Consider the following 17,054-nt stretch of genomic DNA (forward strand, 5'->3'; position numbering starts at 1 on the left):
CTTAGGGAAGTTCGCAAGTGCATGTCTAAAAGTGGACTGGAACGCAGCAAAGGGGGTTATAAAGGGAGGCTAAAAATGAACAACAGGTGAAACTAATATGGTAATAATTACAAAACGAGGATAACAAGGGGGCGGGGTTGGAAACGAGACAACGCAAGCACATGGCCCAAACAAATGGCCATGTGCTGCACATAAAAACATGGGTCTGTCATGATTCTGCCTCAAGACGAGAGAAAAATCAAGAACAAGATGGCAGAATCATGACAGAACCCCTCCCTTAAGGAGCGGCTTCCAGACGCTCCCAAAGGGGAACTAAACATGAGACACAACAGACTGTGACAAGGACACGAACCAACAAAACCTGACAAACAACAACAACGGCAAACATGAATAAACAATTACAGGGTTGGGGTGCAAAATCAAAAACAATAAACAAGGCAGAGGAGGTGGGGGAAACAAAGTCCTTAGGGGGCAGTCCAGGGTGGATGGGAGGACTGGGGGTCTTGGGTCTTCGGGACGAGGGCTGAGGACGGGGAATCCGGGGGGGCTTGGCTGGAGACACATGAGGAGATGTCTTGGGGGAAACAGTCCGAGGCTGGGAAATGACAGGGGTGCTAGCGGAAACACTAGGCAGCCTGACAGGGGTGGAAACCGCCACAGGAACAGAAACAGCAAGCAGCGGGACAGGAATCTTGACGGGGGACATAGGAGGCGACACAACAGGAAACAAGACAGGGGATGCTGCGGGTAACTGTGGAGCAGAAGCAAGAACTGAGCTCCCCGAAGACGGCTCTGTACCAAAGCTCCACATCTCTGAATCGGGGAGATCGTCGTCGGCAGCTGACTGGGGTACGGCGCTCACGGCAGCTGGCTTCAGAATAGCGCCCTCTGACACAGTGGACTCGGGACAAGACAACATGCCAGTTCTGGTTGGAACTTCCAGGATCTTGGCTAAACTCGACAGATACTCAGACAATGTTCTTGCAGCAACGACGATAGGCAACTACCGACCCGCTTGCAGTAGCGGGCTCTGGGAGAGCGCTTGCAGTAGCGGGCTCTGGGAGAGCGCTTGCAGTAGCGGGCTCTGGGAGAGCGCTTGCAGTAGCGAGCTCTGGGAGAGCGCTTGCAGTAGCGGGCTCTGGGAGAGCGCTTGCAGTAGCGGGCTCTGGGAGAGCGCTTGCAGTAGCGGGCTCTGGGAGAGCGCTTGCAGTAGCGGGCTCTGGGAGAGCGCTTGCAGTAGCGGGCTCTGGGACAGGCAGAGATGAAGGACGAGAGGCTCCCTTCCTCTTCTTTCTCCTAGGTCACGGTGTGGAAGTCATAGCCGGACTAGTGACCGGTTGGAGAAGCTCAGCGGGATCTACGACTCGAGTTGGAAGGGCAGTCTCAGGCAGTGCTGACTCGGTCGAGGATGACTCCGACGGAGAATCCCACGAAGTCCGTCTCCCTCGTTTGCCACGAAGATCAACGGGTGTGGATGAGACCTCAGGAGAAGTGGAGTGGGCCTGTTCCCCTTGAGAAACCACAGCCAGGACCCGACCCTCCAGGATCACGGGCAGCTTGGCTGGTGGCGACAACACGGTGGGACCCTGCGGCTCCATTCGACACAGACAGTCCACCATGTCCCGGAACGGGCGGTGGACCAGCCTCTCCCGTTCAGCCAGAGGTGGGGAAACCTTGAGGCCAGCGACGAAGTAGCGATTTAGGAGGATGTCAGGTAAGAAAAACCTCCTTTCTTCTGCGACTTGAGCGTACTCTTTCAAAAGCAGCTCACCCTGAGGGGGAATTGAGAGCTTGCCCCCCCTCGAGTCGGAAATGGTCTTGAGCCACCAATCCTCAAGAAGATCCAATTGCTGATCGCCAGGGAAAGACAAACTGTCTGCTGGGTTCTGCTTTGGTCGGTTCATTCTGTCATGGGGATGAACAGGGGCGGACTTTACCATTAGGCAAAGGTCGGCAATTGCCTTGGGCCCTGAGCTACCTTGGGGCCCCCAAAATGCCCTATTAATTTATGCTTAAGGTTTTTATTTTTTTATTATATATTTCTAAAACTCCATTTGCAAAAAATGGCATCAAATCATTAGTGTCGCAGACAGGAGGGGGCCCCCCGCCTCACTACATTGGACTATTCCATTATCTCACTTACTGCACATCTGCGAAAGTGACAAGGCTGTGCCAAAAAACTGATGGAGAAAAAGAAGTGATTGACAGACAGAGTAGTAGACAGAGTAAAAATGAAGCGAGGCTAGCTACCCAAGCGGTGCTGACAAAAGGAGGAAGCGGGAGGAAAGCAAAAAGTCCGTAAAGGTGCAAGGCGCGAAAGATAAACAACACGCAGTAACAGGAGGACTGGGAAATACACAAACAGAGCAAGTCTAAACGCGAAAATTTAAAGTTTCGAAGTTACCCAAGCGGCTCAAATAAAAGAAAAAAGTGAAAAGACGCTTATAAGTATTTGGGAACGCTGCCAAAAATGACAAACTTTTTTACGGCTACTGTTGGGGATACAGATCAGGAACAACAACGTCCAATGCACAGAAAAATTGTGAACCAAAGAGGACACGGAGATCGACAGACAAAACTGAGCAGTTTACTTATGAATCATGATATTTAAAAAAAATCTCAGCTCTCAGATTCTGTCAATTCTATTACGAAATTCAAACAATAAATACCATTTTGCCGTTTTAATGTGACGTGACAGATTCCTATAGCGGCACGTGAACTGATAATCTCTAGCTAATAGTAAATAAACACGAATTAACAATGTTGAAAGATACAGTATAACTTACCGAAATGTATATTCCTCATTCATAATATCAATCAAAGTGTTTTTCAACCACGGAAAGAGGTAAAACAGCTGGAGAACAATCGTCACATAAAATTTACCTCAGGAAAGCCATTTAATTGGCTAGAAAAAAAGAGCTATAGAGAGTATTTGGCTAAATATGTGTACTATATTACTTATTTTAACCTTAAATTATACCAGCTGATAGGGCTTTTTTTTTCTTGAGAAAAAGTAATGCCTATCTTGTGAAACATTACCTAATATTTATCCAAATGAGTCAATATTGAATCAATCACAATAATTGAATCGAAATGGTGAAATTTGTAAAGCAAAAAAAAAAAAAAAAACATAGCTTAGGCTACCAGAAATTGTACCATGTAAACATTGTAACATGTTTCTGTTTAGGAGTAAAGAAGTGTATGCAGGGTTTAAAGGGGACGTTTTTTTCTCCTCTCTAACCTTTACTTCCCCGTAGATTAGCTTTACCTGCCTATCCACCATTCAGTCGGTACATATTTTTTTCGTTCTCTTTTAAAGATTGGATGGGGAGGGGCCCATAGCCTACCTACCTTCGCCTTGGGCCCCCGATTTGTTAAATCCGCCACTGGGGATGAAGGTAGACAAACCCAAAGCAGACTGAATGCTCACACACAATTTATTGTAGACAAAACAGATAAAACAAAACCCACGAGGGGGCGAAACAAGACAAGAGGCAAATAGCCTTGACTAAGACTCGACTTGACGATGACGATGACTGGACAGTAACTAACAGCAAAACAATTCTCACTATACATTAAACAGGATTCCAGACAAAGTACTCACAGAGGTATATCATAAAGATAGACATGCACAATAGACAGTGTTTGACAATGAACCAACAAAGGACAGAGAAACACAAGGGGGTTATAAAGGGAGGCTAAAAATGAACACAACAGGTGAAACTAATATGGTAATAATTACAAAACGAGGATAACAAGGGGGCGGGGTTAGAAACGAGACAACGCAAGCACATGGCCCAAACAAATGGCCATGTGCTGCACATAAAAACATGGGTCTGTCATGATTCTGCCTCAAGACGAGAGAAAATCAAGAACAAGATGGCAGAATCATGACATATGGTATTTTTCACAAGCGTATACTTCTGCCTTTCAGGCAGAAGCAAACAGATTGACAGCTGAAATTGCTTCTGTATCTTAAGAAATGCTTCATGAGAGTTTAAAACAAGAAGTTTGCCCTCTGTTTAAAAAAAATAATCGTAAAATTTCATCTTAAGAATTTTTCAGTTGCAAGCCAACAAAATGAAATGTGCCCCCATGAATAACCCACTTATCTTCCTCTATTGCATTGATTGTAAATCCAGAATGCCAAATATAAGCAATATAGCATGCTGCAGAGAAACCACTTTACAAATTCAAATGTCTCTGACACTGGACCAAGACTGCAGCATTTGCAGCGCTGTTTAACATTCATCTTTTTCTGCTTCATTGAGGAGTCTGAGTCATTCATTTTCAGACTTGAAATATATACGGTTTCATATCAGCTTCTCACTTCTGAGACGAGGCAATGAATGTTTTATTGTGCTGGTTCTTTAAATGACCTGACACATTAAGAATCCTATTTGTTCATGTCTGTTCTAAAATTAGTACGCAGAAGAAATGATTGCACTGATGAAAGAATCATTCATTTGTACTTAAAAGCGTTTCAGTGGGAATAGAGCTCAGTATCTTTCTGGGAATTAATTTCTTGGCTAATATACAGTAAACTTTGTGAATTTGTGAAGTATAAAATGAAGTGAAGTATTCAGGTCAAAGATAAAGCTAACTTGTAATATTCAGCAGGCAAATGCATAATAATAACATAATCACTGTGAAACTGAATAAACACTGCACAAAATAATAATGCGCAATTATGTAAGTGTGCCTGATTTATACTATTAAATTCACATTTATATGCAAATCTACTCCTTTGTGTCATAAACCTCATTCTCCTGCTTCTGTGCAGCTCTTTGCAAATGATTCCAACTCAGTTATGGTTGATTAGCTTTCAGGTTAAGTTATTAAACTATGCACCTCTTATTTGACTATACTCTCAATTATCATGATTAGATACCATTTCTAATTTTGATTGTTGTAATAAAGCTATGCAATTATCCTGGAAAGATCGAGAGGATAAATGATAGAATAGAGAAAATGTGACTTTGGGAAAAGTTTGTTCAGGGACAGAGCAATTTGCATTCTGTTAGTGAATATTGCTGTGGTATTGGAACAAATAAGCATTTGTTTGAAAACAAAAACCACCACGACATTTTTCGAAACACCTGTCTGTAACAATTAAACTAACTAGATCCATGAAGTCACTGCATGCAATAAAATAAGAAGTTAAAGTTCCCATGTAGTCAATAATTGTGTATCCCTTAAAACTCATATTTGATCACAAACATATTTAAATGTTTTTTTTCCTGTGATTTTTTATTTATTTATTTTGCCTTAAAATAGCTTGAATGTAAATCTACACCCTTTATTTAGTATAAGCTGATCCATGAATATTCTAATTAGCCCCGCCTCCACTCACTCACCGCAGGTCACAGATTCACTCTGCCAACTTACTGAGGTAAACGCTGCACAATGATATCGCGCTTTACAACGTCCGACTCATAACGGAAATTAATATGATTAGCCTTTTGCTTGACTGTAATCAAACAGCTATGTGTTGCTAATGTTACAGAAACCATGTTCCCGTTCGCATCTCAGAGTCAGACAGCTGCTTTCTAACAATCATCAGAAGCGCTTTGAACAATTCAGAATGTCAGTGGAGAAAGACATAGGCTATAGTTCATCATAAGTTATAACATCGTAATATACATCATACACCCGTTATATTGCTAAATCTATACCGATTTTTTAAATCAACAGAAAAATATACCGGGATAACTTGGCTTCTCGTGACTCCCCTGCTAGTTCGCTGTTAAAGCCCGCCAGCACGGTGACGTGATTGGTTACATGGTAGTTTGTGACGTCAGAAACACCAGCGATTTCAAATCGCGTTTTTGAGACTGTCTTTGGTTAGAAAAATACTCAGCAACAGTGTTGACTGAATTTGCACATGGTTTGTCTTAAAGCATATTAAAAACACAACATAGACATAAAACAACATTAAAAGCTTGATTTTCTCCATAGGGGGACTTTAACAATTAATCATGTTTTTTGCTAAAAATCTGCTACAAATGGCAGATTTTTAGCTAATGAGAATCCCAGAAATTTTCATGGATATTTGAAGATGCAAGACTTGTTTAAGGTCATTAAATCAACAATTCATGATTCAGAAATTGTTAAATATGTGAAAGGATATTATTTAGAGTAAAAAGCCCCTTGTTGTTGGGCTGTTAAAGGGCTGCTTATTTCTCTTCACAAAAATGGTTTTTGTCAGACAAATTTCAAAAAATAAAAATACATTTGATTGATTATTGACCTCAGGTATCTTTTCCTAATGGTGTTTCCTTCAGAGTTGTTATACTAATTAAGGATTTCTTAAATTGGGGTTCATGAAGGAACTGCAGGGGGTTCATGAGTTGAAGAAAGGGTAATAATAAATTTTATCCAACGTAAAATTAACATACATAATTGGGGCTGCCAACGATAATTGCAATTTAGCTTAGTGGTATGTAATATGGACTGATACACTATAAAAAGAGGTTTGTGTCCACTTTAAAGACCAGCTACAAAGTGAAAATAATACAATTACTAATAACAGATTCATATATTTTATCTATACTTGTATGTTACTTTCAACCAGCATCAGAGAACCTTGAATATGCAAATGTGTCGTAAAAATAATTAAAATATTAACTTAAAATTTGAGGGGATACTTTAAAGTAATTTGACATAGTTCAGCTGGCAAAAAAGTTTGGGAATCCCTGCCCTACTACGTATTAATAACATACTACACATTTATAAAAGTTGGCCTTCAGCTGGTCAGTTGCTATTATTCTTAAATGACAGAAGAAATAATAAGGGTCAATAGTTCCAAAGGACCTTTGAAAAGAACCCATTGGGTGGACTGACACTTTAAATTAGACTCAGCAGCCGGTCTTAAGAGATACGAGGTAGGAAGCCCATTTCTGGTTTCACAGATGGATAGCTTTAGATGTCAAGATGAGAGAGAGTGTGTGACTGCAGCAAAAGTCTGATGAGGAAGCAAACTATAATTTATTGAGCGTGCTCACAAGTGTCTCTTCCATCCTCAGAACACGGCAGTAAAGAACAACCGCACTGAATAAAAAAAGACTCAGGATAATGCAGGACATTTCAGATCATTTAAAGACTGTAAAGAGTGTAAAGAGTAGCCTACCTAAAAACTATACTTGAGAAAAAGTACAGATACCTTACAGCGAAAATGACTCATGCCAATACGACTTCAGTAAAAGTCTTAGAATATCAGAATTGAACAGTACTTAAAAGGCTCACTGAAGTGCCTTGGAAGGGGCAGCATTATTCAATGTGTTGAGGTTATTTCCACTGAAACAGGAAAATTGCCAATAGCGTTTCGTTTATATGACAGCTCAGCCAGAGCCGTTGAGCTCAATAAAGCCACAGTACACTCCTAATCTATAACCGTTTCTCCTCCTAATATCCTCAATATTGCTTTAAAATATAGCATTCTGTGCAGAAGTCAAATGGGTCCGATACATTTTGTGGTCTGCTATCATGTCTCTGGACCGGAGAAGACTGCAGCGGTTCACGTGAAACCAGACTTCATTCACCCCAATGGAAAGCATATTTACACTGTCTGAATCGTTCCCTACCCCCTATAGTGCACTATGTGGCATTCATCATGTAGAAAACAGTAAATGTGTGAACAAGTGACCAATTTTACCTGCAGCTTCAGCGTCTAATGTAGGGGGCGGGACGCTTTAGATTCTAAAGAGCATTTGATTGGACAGAAAATCTAATGAGAAGCTGAAGTGCAGAGTGATCCATATTGGCGGAAGTGAGAGACTGTAAGTTTTGAATGTTTATATCTTCTAAATGAGAATTTTGTCATTGTTTTGGAGCACACTATAGGTTTTAGATAACAGCATGCTATAACATACTAAAAGCCAAAAAAATCAGTTTTTGATTTCATGGGGACTTTAAGTAGCCTATTTTACTCATCCAAATAGGCTCAAAGATGCACTAGTCCTGAACACCGAGACATGCCAGTGAAAAGTGAAACAGTTGATTTGTGAGGAGAGCAATCACGTTTATTTTCTAGAATTAAAAAGGTCGAAACAACAGCCTTTTAAAGGTCAACAAACACTCAAGTCTCGGTTAAGTTCGAGAGCTCAAAAAGGGCAAAGCAAACCAATATTCATCAAAAACGTCTCTTCAAGCGTCTTCAATATAACGAATAATTAAAATAATGTTAAAGCTGCAGTCCGTAACTTTTTGGGGTTAAAATGATCCAAAATAAATTTTTGAGCAAGTACATAACCAGCCAGTGTTCAAAACTATCTGCTTGCCTTAGCTAGATTCAAAACGGTAAGCTTGTAATAATGTTTTTAATTCCAGTGGTACTGGTGGATTTCCACAGGAAATTCGAGCATGTCTTTGCGTCATTACCATAGACAGTAAAAGAAATGGACACAGCGACCCCATAGACTTCAATGGAGAAAAGTGAAGCAAATTAGAAGCACTCTCTTCCTGATGGTTGAGCGTACTGCGCAGACTCAAACTGAGCTTGACGACGTAGACGTTACGTGAGCAACCTGTCTGACAGTTGTGAGTCTTCTAGTAGCTGTGCCAAGAGAAATCTGAATCATTCCCTTCCGAATCTTGCAGAGACGGAGAGCGTGAGTAGGAGCTGTCCATGAGCTAGGAGCAGGAGCAACTTTATGACTCTCTATGGGCTTCTCCCTTGACTTTATCGGACTTTATGCCTCCACGTCCCCCCGATTGACTGCGAGCTTCTCCTCCTGTCTATACGGTAATTTCCAGAGTCGCGTGGTTATGATGCAAATGTTAGCCTATTTTTACAAAAACTGCTTCTACGGGGCCGTTATGGCCCCGTATTTGTCCTTTGTCCATTTTGTCCTCTGTCCATTTGTCCATCTATTTGTCCATTGTTTATTTCTAAAGAAACACAACAATGTATAAAAGGCTCCATTACCTTGTGCCTTAAGTCTTTAAATGCCTCAGATGTAAAGTTATTCGCTGTCAAAGTGACGCCAAAATGAATGGGAGTCAATGGAATGCTAACAGCAGGTGATGGCTTGTTAGCCAATGGCGGCCCCTGGGGTGGTACCCTTTGTGCTGGATTACCCCCTGGTCATTACATCACTACGTCACATCTGTACACATAAAGAAGAGTCTCGACTAGTAGGCTATGTTGCGTGTGAGGATGTTGGAGGTGGAGATTTATAGCCTTTTCTCACAGCGCTTGATATAATTAAACTTATCAAATTGATGGCGGATCCAGAAAGGTTCAAACAACAATCACCAGTGATAACTGGAGATACACCCGTTGTAAAATGCAAAAGACTTCGGACTTCGAAGAAAAAAAGAGCCGGGCCCATGCGAAAACAAGGGCATTAAATGTAGTCACGCAGTGCTGGTTAACATTAACAATTTGAGAACAAAGTATAATTTGTAAATCTTTTTTTTCCTTAGTTGGTCAGAACAAAAGTGGATGTAACTTACTTGTTCAGATTACATTTTCCGGTGAAAATTCTTATGCTGGTCATACTTCCAAAAAAAGTAGAATCTGTGATTGCGAATAACAGTGTCCACACCGGCCCTTCTCGCGAGGCGACTGACAGCTGCACATTCTCCTCAAAACATTGGATGCATCCGCACTGGCGCCATGCCAAGGCACAACCCACGTAAAGTTGATAATTCCGCGAATAACTGCAATTGCAGATTTCGAACAGAGATGGCGACAAAGAGGAAACACTACGGACTGCAGCTTTAAGTAAAAGGAAATAGTCAAAGCCTATTTGCACTGGTTTCGGCTGCAGCCATGTCCTCATCTCAGATATGTGAAACACCTGCGATTCACAACTACCTAATGCACTTGCATTCGCATAAAGTAGACTTGTTGCCAAGTTTGGGTGAGTTGGGGCAAAAACCCACAAGATATAGTACCTGCTTTCAATGCCCTGTAGATGGCGATATCGCTTCTTTCTTAGCAGAAATAAACTGCTGCAGAAAAACTTAGGTGCCATGCAAAATGTAATGACCAATTGCATTAGCCTACTCATCACAATTGTATTGGAGTAAAGAGTATAGTTATTCAAAAATGTAGTCAGGTAAAGAGTAAAAGTGTCTAATATTTTTTATACTCAATATTTATGTACAGTAACTAATTACATTTACTCCAATACTTTACAGCTCTGCTTCCTTGGATATTTTATTCAAGTGTGACTGCTTGCAATAATCTATAGGATAGTCTATAATTGTAGGTTTTGAAGGAAACGGTTAATTAACCTAAACACAATCCACATTTTTTATCTTATTTTTTCCAGTAACTGTGCCTGAAATGAAAAGGTCAAATTGCTACTTAACATATAGATTAGTTTGAGGATAGATTGTCTTCCGGGCTTTGTTATATGGGTTCATTAGGTGTGAATTATTAAGCTGCAGTAACCAACGTTCCTTTTGCTTTGAAACAGGTCTGGATTGTTGACAGCACAAGCTCTTTGAGGTTATTAACAGAGGCACTACATCCATTATAGCACTCGTTTATTTTGAATGACTGGAGCCCATTTGTGCTAGACATTCAGTTTAAATCAATGTAATCATAGGACACTCTTGAGATCTTTTAGAGCAAAGTAGAGGTCTTTGTCCCTCTATTTCCACCGCCTATAAACGGTGAAAAATGTAAATAATGATAATGATTCAGGGCTATTCAGTACTCGTGTAAGAGAAAAAAGCTGTAATATATTTGCAAAAACAGATCGTTTTTTTCGTGCTGTGCTTCAAACAAGAAGATTTCATTTGCTTTATCAATCATGAAACAACACATTATTCAAATGCAATGTTTTTACATTTAAACAGAATTTTTCTATTTTGCAAGGCAGAGATATCAAGAGAGACTATTATATTTCTCCTATTGTTGATGTATGTGTATTTTAAGCTTAAAAAACCCAATATTATCCTGGCAACACCATCGTTTTACTGTTTAATTGAAAATTAATTGCCAAGTTTTGTCTCCAAAACAATAAAATGGGTTGAATGCAGAGCATTACTAGGCTTATTCAGGTATTTAAAACAGCATCAGCACCTAAAGTGATGCTTATGTCACATTTACAACAATCAGCACTCATATGTTCTGATCTATTGATGTATCCTGCTTGGATTCATTTAAGCAAATCATGCACAGTCAGTGTTCAGTTAATGATGCAAAGCTGCCTTAATTATTATTTCTGAATATAGCCAGCATGCTTGCATCACATCTTCATGAAAATCTGTTGCGCTTGAGGATAATCTTAAAATGCCATTGGTCCTGATTAATGCAAAATTAATTCCATTGCACAGAAAATTAAAGAGATCTGTTTGTCAAAATTACTGGGTTATTTATCACTGTCTGTGCTCCATCTTAGTGGCAACAAATGATCATCTACTGTATATTAGTCACACGGAAGAGGGTAATTACCTAAATCCATTACTCTCCGACAGATTAATTTTTTCACTTAAAATTTTGCATATGTGATGGCAAACACTGAAACAACATCATTATGATTCATTTTAGATTTCTAATTTGTCACTGATAAAGGTTCCAAAAGGGGTTTTCACAGCATAGAAGAATCATTTTTGGTTCCCCAAATAACATTTCAGTGCGCAGTTCCTATAAAAAGAATCATTTTTTAATTAGATTGTAGAATATTTTAAAGAACATTTTTAACTACAACCCAGCTAACAAAAAATGTTCTAAGAATGTTTTGCTGAGGTTCCCATTACGTTTGAACATTACATTACTCTGAACGTTTTCTAATTGTTTGGGGGGGGGGGGGGGGGTTACAAATGTTAAGGAAACATTACATTTTATCATTCTGCAAACATTATGGGAATGTTACTTTTGAAAATGTTTTACTTTTTGTGCTAAAGTTTTGAGAACATTATTAAACACCAGATAACTTTGAACGAACGTTCGAGTAATGTTACTGAAAAAAAGTGCCAAAGTTGTGAGAATGTGACCCTAACACAATGGTGAACTGGAATGATGCCATGGATCTACAATAGATGCCAGTAAAGAACCTTTATTTTTAAGAGTGCTGAACTGTTCTGCCCACCAAATATAGGAGCTTCAGAAAGACTGTAAATGTGGTGCAGTGATCAAAATGTATAACAGTAGGAATATTTATGTGATCTTTAGATTTCTGGTGGGGAGGAGCTGGTGGAATAACAGACAACCACACGTCAGGGCTAAAGCCCCTCAGCGGTACCATTAATCCTGCTTGAGCCACACATTCTGGGTTTGCAATTTTCCACTCATATATTGACTATATTCAGAACAAATCTGGTATTCGTTTATTTAACAGAAAATAATTACAAAAGAAAATGAAAAAACAGCTAAGATAGATATAGCCTATAATTCACAGTAACACTTTATAATAACTTTGATTAATAACTGTTATTACTCCTTTTTTTAGCTAGACTTTTAACTCAAATTGTAATGCTGAAAAGTACTTAAATAATGCAAATAATAAATAGTATGTTCACTAGGTATCAGACTTTTGTTCGCTATTCAAATAGTTAGAAAAGCAAAGAAACTTAAAACATATTGAAATGTAGGCCAACATTAACTTCTCTATTACGCACCCCATGATGTTTGTTAATGATGTATCAATGAAAGTTATTATAAAGCATCACCCTTTTCACATTTCCATGATTGTTTCAAGTCCTTCTGTATTAGGCTACATTATCCTTCTCCCCCAGTTAAATACTCTCACACACAGTCGTTGCAGACACGCTTTTACTTCTGGTCAGTCTGAAAACAGTGTAGCTCCTTGTCTCTGAAGAAAATCTCCCAGACGAGCCAGAGTTGCGCTGCTGGATTTTAGAGGCAGAATTTCTCATTGAAGACCTATTGGTCAAACTCATGACAGATGAAATCTTCTCTCTGTAGCTCTCTCTGAACCTTTTGGCCGATCTGTACAAGTTTCCGATGAAACAGTAGCAAAGAGGGTTGAGGGAAGAGTTGGTGAGACCCAGCCATTGCGCAAAGGGTCTGCTCTGGAGAATCCAATGATGTTCAACGTTGCTCATCTCGTCGTTTCGATCAGGAGAGCTGGGAATGTTGGAGTCGATCCAGATGTCCACGGCATAAAGCGGCAGCCAGGAGAAAGTGAACAGCAACACGAGCGCAAAGACCATTTTGGCGATCCTCTTGCGCGTTTTCAGGCGCGAACTCGAAGAGGTTTGCGCGAACTGGCTGGGATCTGATATTGATGATGTGCCTCCTCTACTCAATTTCCAACCGGTCAAAAAGCAAATGACCAGGTTAAAGACCACCGGGAATCCATACAACGCGCAGAAGAGCAAAAAGTTGTAACCCTGGCGCAGTTTGATTTTAGACCAGCTCTCCACGCACACAGTCACTGTATGCAGTCCGTCTAGTAGGGAAAGCGTCTTAGTCGTGTTCATGAAAAACAACGGCAAACACAGGGCAGAAGATACGATCCACACCACAGCTATCATGCATATCATTCTGCTAGTCGTAAAGAAAGATCTGGCGTGCAGGGGACTGTGGACGCTGTAGTATCTGTTCAAACTGATCGCGGCCAGACTCAGAACACTGGCAGAGACTGATACCGCTTGAACGAACGGCACAGCTCGACACAGAAACTCTCCAAACACCCAGGCGTTGTACACCTGAAGTCCTAAATTAACCGGCATGCAGACGCACACCACCATCATGTCGCACACCGCCAGGTTGACCAGGAGTCTCCTGGTGGCTGACGCTCCAGACAAGCGGTTCCTCCGGCGCGTCAGGACCCACAGAGCCATTATATTCCCCACCAGTCCGGTCACGAATGATAGCACATACATCACCATTAAAACTATAGTGTCCGGTTCATGTCCCGCAAAAAGAAAGTCGATGGAGAAAGGCGTCAAATCATGGGTAGTCCAGTTCTTCTGGAGATGCCCCCAAAGAGAAAAGTTGTTAGGGAATAAGCGTCCGAATGTGCTGTAAATGCTCGAGGAGTTCATGTTTCCTCTGTGTGCCATTTCATCTGACCATCCGCTTATTGAGGATCTCCATAACGCCCCCACCCCTCAGGAATATGATAAAAGAGCAATGATTCACCAAAGGAAATATCTATCTATCTATCTATCTATCTATCTATCTATCTATCTATCTATCTATCTATCTATCTATCTATCTATCTATCTACTGAATGTAGGCCATAGCTACCTTATGCATACCTTAAATAAGCCACATGCTATTGTCTAAGATGTGATATGTAGATTGATATTTTAAAGTATAAATTACATATTAATATTAGAGAAGTACAGCTTAACTGTACGTTTACTGGGTCTGTCAGCAGTGTCATGTCTGTCTATCTAAATACAATGAGATATGAAATAAAATGTTTTTTATAATTCTAAATATGCCCAAAATATTATTTGTGGATAAGAGTTATTATATAGCAAGTATAAGTAGCATTGTATATAAAAACAATAAAAGTAAATGAAAAGCCCTTATTTAGCTAGTAAATAATAAATTAAACGTTTTTAGTGTGTGATGCTGTTTCACACCTTTAAAGGCAAATAGCCGCCATACAGGAAGAATTATGGGAACACAAAATCTCTCTCGCTTTCTCTTTCTCACATCTGACAGTTACTAACCAAATGTAGAGATGTATGATAAACAAGATCATGAAGATGTATTTTCAGTCATGAACACATATCCCTGACATCATACCAATCCTGACTGAAATGTTTTCAGATTCACTCACTGAAAGCATTTCTATTATTTACTTAATGTTTTGTCAGTTAACAGACAATATCTAAATGACAGAATTGGTATACTATATATATCATCAAATCAGTTCAATCAAATGCTTGTCACTTTTTACAGTGATTTTGCAGGTACGATAGTTGCAGCACATTTATAATGTTAAAACATTATAAAATTATTATTTCCGTCTATAATATCTGATTGCATTAGTCATGTTCGAAGCTGTTGCTATATACAGCCACATGTAGAGGCTAATGAGCTATTTCACTTGGCAGAAGAATCGTTCATTATGAATTAATGTAATTATCTTTTCAACATTTGTGTCTTATCTTATTGCTGTTGCCACCATTTATAAAAGCAATAAGCCATTCGAGGCCACCTTACATGTTTTCTTAAAGAAATGTGTTATTGTGTTGTTATGCCTCTTATTACATTTTATATATGATACTTTGAATGGATGATAAAATGAATGAACATTTGCCTTAATTGCCTTTGCTATGTTAATATGTATAAACAAAAAAGCATTATTTCTTCACACACCTCAAAACTAACACATTGTGTTCCAATCTACCAAGCAGCAGTGATGAACAGACTTACATAACAGGCCTGCTGTCAAAGTGTTTTTATTCACTTATTCACATCACTGACATGTCAGCTTCAGCCTACAACATGACTAATTTGAGAACTAATAATGATTTGTTCATTATATCAGACACTAAAAGACCATTTCTTGAGTAAGGTTGATGATGTGATTTGAGCGTCACTGTCTGGCAAACAGATTCATCTTACGATTTCCATCACATCTGATGGAACAAATTGATTTCACCCACATTTTTATTACTTTCCCTGCATCATAAATGCCCGAGCTAAATGCACTGCAGTGGTGTAGTTTGTCCTCCACTCAATAAACTCATTGCATTTAATGGTGACAGTGATGATCTTTTGCTATCTGCTAGTGTCATCCTTCATAAATAGTGTTTTTATCACCCCTTTCCACTGTCTAAATAAAATTATTATGCAAATTACATATTTAACTGATGTTTTGCATTTTCCTATCCATTTTTGTTTTTAAAAGCAACATTCACTACATGCAACATGAGGGAATAACATCAAATCTTATGACATTTTGTAAAGAATCAGGTCTAGGCTCAAGAATTAAATGTATAACAGTTTTTCTCAATCACTTTGGCATTGAGATATCAGACTCAAGAGAGAGAGAGAGAGAGAAAGAGAGAGATGGATGATTAACACCTCAAAGCTTTTACTGAACAGTGTCCAAAACAGGGTATAGAACAATGTGCAGTGCAAGTATAAGTCTTTGTGTGCAGGAGATGAGAAAGGATGTTACTTCAATTGGTCAATATGTAAACCCTAGTATGTAAAAAAAAAAAAATATATATTGGTTTGAGTAAAGCCAACTCAAATTAAACAAATTAGTTCAATCAAATGAACTTTTTTGAGTATTTAGAACTTTCTTTTTCTTTTGCATTCACAAAAAAGGACACATTTTTAGTCATCTGAATTGTTTTGAGCTTCATGAACTTGTTTCTTTTAATTTAGACAAACTGAAATTTAACTGAAACTGGGCTGGGATTTCTATTTCCCAGCACGCTTTGCCATGACACTCCCAAAAGGGAGAGTAAATGTTAAAATTAAGTTTTATATAATGTTTTTGGTGCAAGATTGATGTTAGGGGGGAAATTTTGTGTTTGATGTTTTGCTATGTAAGTTTAGAAGAGTTTCTGTGTAATGTTTTTTGTAGGGTTAAAATCATGGTGACGAGTGGAGCGAGCGTGAGCTCAGTTTGGGAACAGATATATGTTAAAAGCATTGTGTTACCAATTAACAAGGTAGCATTTATTGAATTAGCATATTTAAATTGAGATTGCATGATAATTTTAAGTTACATGTATGAATTAGTTTACTCAAATATTTCAAGTTAAGAGCAATTAAAATATATGAGTGCAAAATAAAAATAAAGTTATTTTTGAGTTTTGCCAACTTATTCGAGTTTACAGTGTATCCAAATACACACTTCTTTTGGTTGCCTTTAGATTGATGATGTCTTTGTCTTACAGGATAGCAGGAACGCTGGAGGGACGCTGAAGATGGAGAGCAGACATGGGAACAAGGAATACAGGAATTTGGAGAAAACACAGAAGGTAAACATCTCGGGTGAGTACTGAGTAAACAGGTAAGTAATCCATAGTCCAAGTCACCGACCAGACCAATGACAGAGGCTGAGGTCTCTTAGTGGTTCAGGTGCAGAATATGGGTGCAAAACTGTCCCTCATCACATAAGAAAGGGTCATGTGAAATTAAAATGCATCATTTA

General features: G+C 39.2%; 1 protein-coding gene across 1 annotated transcript; it reads right to left on the reverse strand.

Moving 5' to 3' along the window:
* Nucleotides 1-12,090: 12,090 nt before the first annotated feature.
* On the reverse strand, nucleotides 12,091-14,100 carry LOC309485491 (galanin receptor 2a). The gene has a single exon (XM_082152353.1). It carries the CDS (start codon nucleotides 13,984-13,986, stop codon nucleotides 12,694-12,696), a length of 1,293 nt encoding a protein of 430 aa, XP_082008479.1. The 5' UTR covers nucleotides 13,987-14,100; the 3' UTR covers nucleotides 12,091-12,693.
* Nucleotides 14,101-17,054: the final 2,954 nt, after the last annotated feature.

The sequence above is a fragment of the Leuciscus leuciscus genome (assembly GCF_965113295.1).
Source record: "Leuciscus leuciscus genome assembly, chromosome: 21".
Taxonomy (NCBI): domain Eukaryota; kingdom Metazoa; phylum Chordata; class Actinopteri; order Cypriniformes; family Leuciscidae; genus Leuciscus; species Leuciscus leuciscus.